This window comes from Panicum virgatum, chromosome 4N (assembly GCF_016808335.1).
Source record: "Panicum virgatum strain AP13 chromosome 4N, P.virgatum_v5, whole genome shotgun sequence".
NCBI lineage: Eukaryota > Viridiplantae > Streptophyta > Magnoliopsida > Poales > Poaceae > Panicum > Panicum virgatum.
Window position 1 is genome coordinate 29559985 of NC_053148.1, and position 10237 is coordinate 29570221.

Here is a 10237-nt window from a genome sequence, read left to right on the forward strand (position 1 = left end):
AATGCGATTCTAAAAAATCTTAAATAAATAATGTATGAACTATAAATTTTAAATCTTACCACTACAACTATGATATGGGCTACTCTACAAGGTTGTTGGAAAAAACAACGAAAACATATAGATTTTAAAATTGAGAATTTATAATAATATTTTGGACTCCTAAATTACAAAAATATTATCAACCATAAAATATTAGATCTGGTAACCTCTACAATTGCGATATAAAATTTTACTTCATTCGAGATCATATAAAAAAATTATGAATTTATTTGCATGGGCCCATTTGTAGGGGCACATCATGCCATCAACCGCCCCTGAAAATCATCTTTAGGGCCGGGCGATGGCGTCACTTACCCCTAAAAATACATTTCCTGGATGGATTAGATGCTACAGTAAATGTGACCTTTTCGTAGTAGTGATGGCATCGCCCACTCCTAAAAATGCATTTCCTAGGGCAGGTTGGATGCTGCTACAGTAACTCTGCACATTTTGTAGGAGCAGGTTACATTTTGAGCCACCCCTAGAAAAAATTTAGTTGCTCCTACCCAATGTTTTTGTAGTAGTGTCATGCGGGAGAGGAAATGATAAGATAAGATTTCTGGTTGTTGATGGGGATTAATGTGGTAATGAATATTAAGACAGCAAGTAGCGGGGAGAGAGAGAGAGATGCCAGCTTATGATAACATAATACATATGGCTGCAGTTTGCATTCACTTCAACACCATACATGGCTCTTTCATTTTCATTTGTTCGTTTGTTCAAAGTGGCATGGCTTCAACAATTACTTATACCTTTTATATAGTTAAAAGTATGGTAGAGAGAGAGAGAGAGAATATCAAATTACTCAATGGGAAAATATTTCAAAACAATGACTCTCAATGGGGCCTGAATCAGAGCTAGATCATATGGGTACAAAGAAGCTGATCATATAACTTTTGTTTGGTGACAAGAGAGAAATACTGCAAAATCTATAAACTCATTTACAACATAACTGGGCTCTTATAAACATCTGAAACATTAGGGGCCAATGGCCCTAGCAAGCCCCCCGCCCCCCCCCCCCCCCCCAAAAAAAAATCTTATTGCTTGTACCACAATTGAGTTCCGAGGCTGTAGGACTTGTCTGAGTGTTTTTGGTCAACCTAAGTGTACATGCCAAGTCAGAAGTACAAACTATGAATTTGTGACTTGCACGGCCCATTTAGTAGCTAATTATAGGAGGTGAACAAAACTTACTCAATCTCAACAAGAAACCAACCACTTTTTGCTTAGTTTCATGTTCTTACACCAGCTACTAGATAGATTCTCCTCTACCACAATAATTTTGAGAGGGATTTGGGATCTATCATTCATTTATTTGTCGACACTTCAATCCAAAAATTCCTTGTGCATAAAACATTAACTTAGGTCATAATTTGCAACCTAGCATTCTTGGACAAAAGATGCATAACGAACATGATATCCTTAAAACTAGTGGATGTTTTCGCACTATTTTCTCGCAAGCTAGAATCTTGTAGAAAAAAAACTAAAGCTATCTGTACGCTGCTTGATCCATGTATATAATAATGGTCCAACCACACGAATCATTTGATTGTATGTACATATGAAAAAGGAATAAGACATTCACAAACAGACATTCAGAAGTGGGTATGTCATGACTTTACATTTTCATCAATTTGATGCATGCATGTGCCTGACTTGGCCGTATCTTGATAGCATTTTGCAGTTTATTATGCAGGCAATTTTCCTTTCAAGATGTGGACAACTAGAATGTTGCCTAGATTTCATGAAGGAGCTATAACATCAATGGGTCAATATGATACACGAAACTGCAAGTGTCACAAACAGATCTGTGATCGACTTAAATGAGTATGACTCAAGTTCTCTGTGCTGCCAATCAGAAGTATTTATATTGATCATTAAAATGTAAGAAATGCAATTAATAATAGAATTAATTGGAAGCAAAACATCATCATGACAATATTGCTGCCGATCTGAAGTATTTCGTGACAGGACCAAGCATGCTTCCCTACCTTCATCACTTGCTCTTTATGGCCAGCTAAAACTTTTAATGTTGGAGGACGCTCATGCATTCAGAAGTGGGCGTAGCATGTGTCGTGCGTGAAGCTCTGGAACACACGTACTCATAACATATTTTAAAACACTAAAACAGTTTTGTAGATAAGCAATAAAACTAAAAAAATGTTTTGTCCCTGTACACAAACTAGTTCACGGCAACAAATTAAAACCTCTTTAATTTTTTTTTGAGATTACAAAGTACAACTCAGACACTCACAATGTACGCACACTCAAAATAGACTTTCTTTCATATATAAGTATATATAGGCATAGTTTTCTCCATCATCATACCTTTAGAGAATGTTATAAAAATGTTTTTTGTTAAAATTCCTTGTTATTTATTGTCATATGTCCCTTTGCAGTAAAGTTGTATTTCATAGTAAACCTCTGTTCAAAATACTTGTTTTAGCCTTCTTTACAGACGTTAAATTACATGTTGTTCTACAACTTCTCGGCAAATTTTCATTTTCTAGTCATACACATATTTAATTGCGTCGCTAAAATAACTTTTTTTACTCATGCATGCACACTTCATGTACGTATAATGTTAATAGAGGTAAGCTGATCGATTTTATCTATCCCAAATTATTAGTTCTTCTACCCAACTCTGAAACAAAAAGAGTTGTGAAGAGGGTAAATTATATTGAACAAAATAATATAATTCTCCAATGACATCTATGCAAGGTAACTTTATATTATATCTTTATTATTTTGGAAGTCTTGGGGATGCTACCAATGCCATAGTCTAAACTAACTTGGTAGATGCATGCACCAAGGTAACTTTAATTATATCTTTATTATTATTTCCCTCAAACTGCCCTGAACAGGAACCTTGGTAAAAAAATCGCATGGATCGAGGAATGAAGAAAAATGTACAAAGCTAGCTAATTCAAAAAGGACGGAGAGTTTCGATCAGATGCGAGGTGACTGTCATATATCCTTGGACGCCATTTAATTAAGCTGCATGTACTTAATATACATCTCAGCGATCGAGCAGGGTGTGTGTGCTTTATGTTAACTGAAACGACAGGTAGCGCATTATTCTTGCTGGAACTAGCTAGCTAGTAGCTAACTTTAAACTTTTAAAACGTGCTATATTGAACTGTTAGCACTTGGTGAACTCAAAATAAATACTAGTACTTGTGTGTTTAGAATAGCTTTTTGAAAAACTCAAGTGTGTATCTGGAAGAACTCTCTTATATGATGGAAGTGTGTTATATTAATATGTATGTGTGACTTTGTTTTTTTAGATTTGTTGGATGCTGCCGGAAACATACATGCATGGCTATAAATTAGTTCTTGTTATGAATCGGCGACGGTACACGACCATAACTTCCACCGTCGTCATCTAAAGACATGAAACTCATGATGGGAGGTCTCAGCATTACCCCATGGAAAAAAAAATTTGACCCTCTAAAAAAATATCTCAACATTTGATACTAAAACCGACCGTGCTCATGATTTGTACCATTATTGGTTCCAAGGGTCTGTTTTGGATCCATCAAGTTAGAGAGCTATATCTAGCACTTTTTATCTTTCGCTGAACCAAATAGGTACGGCAAATCTCAGTGAGAAATGTTATCGCACGGTTGCCAAGTCTATGAACTAGATAACCGAGCCGAATGAGTGTCACGGTGATGACATTCCTCTCACAACCCATGACACTTCTTTTTTTTTTCTTTTCTATCATGTCAGCAAATTTAATGCTCATGACATTTCCACTAAAACTGGCCTAAGTCATGATCTACTGCTAACTGCTTTGGGATCAAATAAAGAGGCCCTAAAACCCATATGATGGCGCATGCAAAATCCACTAGAACCGTCATTAATTGCACTGTCTGTGGTGTGCGAGTGCACCGAAACCATGAGTGTCGTAAGTCACACAATGCAGTACTTGAGACAGTTCTGATTCACCAAAACCAACTTGGTGGGTCCGCCACCACCTTGAATGCACATTTATCACCCATGCATGTACGTCTTCTCAGCCGCCTTTGCTTCATTCCGGCCTCTATTTATGACCCGTCGATCCTTCTCATGACCACCCACGAACGACGACGAAGGCAACGGTCCACCTTAAATAAGCCTACATCGATAGCTGCCGCAGATTCCTCCCTCCGATCGATCACGCGCAGATTTTCGTCGTCTCGTACGTCCCTTCACCACCTACGTCATGGCGGAGGCACTGTGCGATCAGCTCTTCTCCGACGTCGACGCCGGCGAGCTGATGATGCACCACGCCTCCGACGCTGACGACCTCCTGGGCATCCTCGAGGCGTGGGAGGACTGCGTCACCGGCGGCGGTTGTACCACTCCCCGCGGCGGCGACGAGGTGCCGCAGGCCACTGACAGCACCGCGCGCGCATCGCCGCCAAAGCCGGCGGCGGGAAACGTCCGGCGAATGGGCGACCGTGACGACGCTACGGTGCCGGCGGCGCCGCCAAAGAGGCGGAGGTGCTCGCCGGCAGTGTCGTCGTCAGAAGCAGCGGCAACGAGCGACGACGGTGCGGCAAGTAATAAGACGTCGCACATCACGGTGGAGCGCAACCGGAGGAAGCAGATGAACGAGCACCTTGCCGTGCTGCGCTCGCTCATGCCCTGTTTCTACGTCAAGCGAGTAAGATCGATCGGCTAGATCTTAGAACTTAGAAGTATGCTATGCAACTGTTGTAGTAAACTAGTAACCTACCATAGGCATCACTAGTCACTACTTATTTAATTAGTCCTATCACATCTATACCCTGTTTTTACAAGCTGTGTTTGCTTGGCACGGTATGATCTGATTGTGTAGGGAGACCAGGCATCCATCATAGGAGGGGTGGTGGACTACATCAAGGAGCTGCAGCAAGTGCTGCAGTCGCTGGAGGCCAAGAAGCAGCGCAAGGCCTACACCGACCAGGTCCTCAGCCCGCGGCTGCCGCCGGCGTGCTGCAGCCCGCGCCCCCCGCTCAGCCCACGGCCGCCCCTTCCGCCGCTCAAGTTCACGCCGCCGATCAGCCCGCGGCCCTCCTTCCCGATCAGCCCCAGGACGCCGCCGCCGGGACCCGGCAGCCCGTACAAGGTCCGCAGGCAGCCGCCCCTGCCGCTGCCCCTGTCACCGCCGGGCTCGGCGTACGCGTCCCCGGCGAGGACGCCGACCCGCGAGCCGAGCCCGGCGTCGTCTTCGTACCTGCCGTCGCTGGACAAGATCGCCGCCGAGCTCTGCGCCTACGCCGCCGGCACCAGCAACAAGCCGCAGCGGCCGGCGCTTCTTCCCGCGACGGGTGGCGGCGGGGTGGTCCTCCTTCCGGACGTGAGGGTGGAGTTCTCCGGCGCAAACCTGGTGGTGAAGACGGTGTCGCACCGCGCGCCGGGGCAGGCCGTGAAGGTCATCGCGGCACTCGAGGGGCGGTCGCTGGAGATCCTCGACGCCAAGATCAGCACCGTGGACGACACCGCGGTGAACTCCTTCACCATCAAGGTGCATGCATGTGTGCTCCTCCGATCCAAATCCTTTCCTGTGTTCATAATTAATTAGACTCAAATATTCCAACAAGTTGGACTACAACACATGGGGCCTCACACTTTATGAACACACAGACAGTATTAGGGCAGGCAACTGCATTTGTTTCATCATGTGATCGAGCTTCCCATGTACTACTAAACTGCATGATGAAGTTGCACTGGTCAAAAGCGTATTAGGAATAATCCGGCTATGTAGCTAGTGGCTAGGCTAGGTTGTACCCGGATATTGGCATACGAAGTATAGTGGATGAAATATAAAACTAGAAGTCGTTGCTGTAACAAATATGTGCTCTGATCAGAGTGGCACTATACATTTACAGTGAGTGCAGTACAGGTGCAGGGTTGCTGCTCTGCACTGTGCATTAGTCGTTTTTAGAGATAGCTAACGGCTTTTCACGTTATCTTTTTTGCCGAGACAAAAGTTTAACTTCTCCATGCTGTATTTCAAACTGTGAATCATTTTACCTGGGAATAACTCGTTTTTACTTGTTATTATCATAACAAATGTTGTATCGTTACTTACCGGTACACTATATATCTTTCCGACAGATTGGAATCGAGTGCGAGCTGAGCGCTGAAGAGCTGGTGCAAGAGATTCAGCAAGCGTTCTCGTAGTTCATGCATGTTTCAGTAGTTTTTTCGAATTTACTCCCTCCTTCCTCGATTCTAAGGCGCATGAGCGTTTTGCACTTTTCTTCCAATATAAGGCGCGCACCATCGGGACTTCTCAGACTCCAGTAATAATTGTCCTCGGTATGAGCTATGAGCGAATGAGCAAGCCATGCAGGTTTTCACAGCGGGAAAACAGGCTAGCTGCATGCGACCATGCATGCTTTCCCTAGAATCAAAGCGACGTTTGCATGCAGCCTGTTAGAATCTTTAGATCGCCTAGGAGTAGATCAGAGGGTTGAAACCTTTAACCGTGGAGAAAAGCCTTGCTGGTACCCGCCATTGCCACCTGCCATGGCGCCTGCTGCAGACATCGAAGTTCGTCAGAGTAGAGGTGCAGTGGCGGCGTGGAGCAGAGGCGGCTCGTCGCGGTGCGATTGACGGGACTGGTGGCGGCTTCCCGTCTCTTCAGCGCCTCCCTCTCAGATCGGTCTAGGGTTAGGACAGTGGGAATAGTGGCGGCGACGAACCTCGTGTCCCGAGCCACCAACCCCACCTCTCTCTTTTATATGGCGCTGCGCGATGGGGGCCCACTAGCCGTGTTGGGCTGGGCGTCCCCGATCAGGACGCGAGTCAAGGGCCCAGTTGGCCGTTAGGCCAACTAGTGGAGATCAATCCAACATTCTCCCCCTTGATCTCACCTTATTCTTTCAACTTTATATATTTCATTCCTTTTCATATTCCATCATAGATTAATGTATAGAGCAGCTTCATCGTCACGGTCAGTTGCCGATAGATTCAGCAGCTACAATACACGTCTCTGTTCTGAAATAGATCCTTTAACTTTGGGCCCTTTATTGTCCGGAAAACATAGGCTATACCATAAACCCATGTCGACTATGTGTTTTCTCTGTACACACTGGGCGGTAAGCCTTTAATAAGCAGATCCGCAAACACTTTGGCTATCATTTAAAACCACAATGCATTTCAATCATGATTCCGGACTTTCTCCTTTACAACGTATAACTTTGTGTCAACGTGTTTGGCACCACAGTTGACTCGTTGTCATAGGAGCAAACTACTTTAATGGTTATCGCTGCTGTCAACCATTATCAACTCCGGGTACAGGTTCCCTTAAACATTTTGCCTGCCCCTCAGCCTCGTATCATGCTATACCATATCTTTGCATCACATTGATCATAATTTCTTTATTTTGGAGCTTTTCCACACAAACCTCCAAATGTGAAAGTTAGCGACAATTGTGGATTTCGCTACACATTTCACAAGTTCTACTTTTGTACTCACAACCTTTTGAGAGTACTTGATCTTTCCAACTTAGCATGAGGCCGATATTCTCAATTTCATTCCAGTGATCTATATCTGGATTGAACTTTTGCCAAAATAACCCGGATACACAAAATATGTCAGGGTAAGTTCTTTTCTTGCGCGCTTATAATGCTTTCAGCAGTTGAAGCATTTAGAACTATTTCTGTTTCACATTGGTTCTTGGAACACTAATGTTCCGAAAACTATTGCCCTTGACGATAGGAACAGGCGTATATTTACTCATTTGCATACTTCGTTTCTTTAGAATCTTTTCTGAGTATGCCTTTGCAGTAACCATAATACCCCTTTCTTTTATCTCGATGAGTCTCAATTCATAGAATGAAAACTCATCACCGAGATCAAAACTTGAGGACAATAATTCTTTATCTATAACAACATATTAACACCACCACTAGAAAGTAGGATGTTATCTTCATTTAAGTTGTGGAAATCAAATTTCCCATTATTTGACTTTGCTATTGTCCTCTTCAATCTCTTTTAAAACCCAAGCTTTCTTACTATTTCATGAACTTTAGATATTACTGTCTCGAAGCTTACTTCAATCCATAAATGGATTTGATGTTGTACTATTTCACATGTTCTTTCTTCTCTATAACTAAAACTTTTGCCACAAGTCTTGCTTTATACCTTTCAATATTCCCTCTGGAGTCACATTTCGCTTTGTAGGTCCATTATAACCTATTGTGATGGCTCTTTTAGGAATCATTCCTTTTTCCATGGACTTAACACATGGAATTCTTATGACTTCTTCAAATGAGGTGGAATCGACCTCCATTTGATTTTCTTTACTTTGTATAGGGCTGTTGTTGCTCCTTTTGCTAAATGGCAATGGATTGACAAGATCCTGCATAACAGGATCCTTCTTTATATTATTCATTTTCTTTGACAGCTAACAACAGGTGTTGTACGCAACATCAGTAGGCATGAGAAACTTTTGTTCTTGAATCATTGAAGTAGACACACATTCCTACTTCTCTTCAAGTCTTAGGTCTCTATATACCATACTCCCCCAGATTTGCCATCATTTGTAAATATGGCATATCAGTAAATCTCTTTATTTGGTTTCCATCTGTTAAAAAATTTATATGTGCTCTGTAAGCGCCATCTTACTATATTTGAGGTCATCCAGCATGAATACTGGAATTTAGCTATTTCTTTACATAGGGGTATCAATATAGTGACCGTTGTACTCCCCCTGACAGTCACATTCATTCTTTAATAGATCATCTCTTGCTTTCAATGCACGTTACAGGAGAGTATCTTTCTTAACTGTAATGAGGAAACTTTTATTACTTCATCCACATGATTACGTCATGCAGAACAAATTAATTTCTTAATTTGTATGGGAGTACCTTTTATTCATTTTGCTTTGAGAACTCAATAGAGTCCTTTATTCGATATGGCAGTATTTTTTCCTCATTTCATTTCACAAACTCAATAGAGTCCTTTATTACAAGTACTTTAGCAAGTCATGCTTGCATATCTTTCTTATCTCGAGGTTCGCATGTAACTTTCCATTCTTTTTAAACTCATTGAGTGCTTAATCACTGTGACACAATAGAAGTACCCGATCAATTCTAGAATAGCAAAGCTACTACAAACTTTTCTCCCAGTATGGGATAAACTAGCACATGAGTCATCACCACTTTCTCCCGCCGTGCAGGATTAGCACTATGCCAACTTTACCCCATCATGCGGGTATTATTTCATACTTTTTCCAGACATAAATGTCAGAATTGGCTTATATCAAATTCAGAAATAAATCTAAATATTCCATGACACACATGCTTAATCCGACGTTGGTCAAATTAAACATGTATGACTTATCACAAGTTTGAATGAACTCAAAATGAATTCTACTTGATAGAGAGTACATAAGAGATATTTCTCAAAACAATCTCTTATTGCTCATTCTTCTTTTCCTTGGATCAATATTCATAAGTACTTTTCTCATGTGATGATCTTCTTTCTTTATGAGTCGCAAGTACTCAGTTCATTTTCTTTTGTCCCTTTAAGCAGAACTACATGCAAATCTCTGTCTGAAAAGACAACAATTAAAACTTTTAAGTTCTATTCTATATCACCAGTTGGGCAGAAATAGAATAATCTTTTACATTAATTCCATATCACCGTTGGGCAGAAATGGAATTAACGTATGAAAATCTCAATAAACTTTAAAACCATATATTTGCTCCTCAAAATTAAATTCTCCCGTTGGTTCGAATTTAATTAGAGGATAATCAACTTTATTGCAGCACAAACTAGAAAATACATTTCTCTAGTTTGAGAGCAGTTCTTTAGATATTCTCTGTAATGGTCACTTTGATGCTACATTTACCAGAGACCTTAAACTTCAAGGTATGATTCATGAAAAAATTATAATAATGTTATCATCAACGTTGGTCAGAAAATAACAATACCATAATTAACTTTAAATTTCTCTTCCATGAGAAATATCTTTGTGATTCCAGTAATGCTCAACTTTGAGACTTCAAATGGCAGAATAATGCCAAAACTCAACTTTTACTTTAAACAGCGGAAGCTTTTCTATCTTTTACCCACAGACAAATCATTTAAGACTTTTCGACTATTCTTCCAATTAAATCTTCTCGTTGGTTCCAATTTAATTGAAAGATAGCAACAGTATAACACTGTAAATCTTTTCCTATCTTTTATGACAGCAGAAAACTTTTCTTTCTTTTCT

General features: G+C 41.4%; 1 protein-coding gene across 1 annotated transcript; it reads left to right on the plus strand.

Annotated features, from left to right (window-relative positions):
* Positions 1–4135: 4135 nt before the first annotated feature.
* Positions 4136–6314, plus strand: LOC120668997 (transcription factor SPEECHLESS-like). The gene is made up of 3 exons (XM_039948817.1): positions 4136–4690; positions 4865–5533; positions 6127–6314. The coding sequence occupies exons 1-3, from the start codon at positions 4247–4249 to the stop codon at positions 6190–6192; spliced, it is 1179 nt and encodes a 392-aa protein (XP_039804751.1). The 5' UTR covers positions 4136–4246; the 3' UTR covers positions 6193–6314.
* Positions 6315–10237: the final 3923 nt, after the last annotated feature.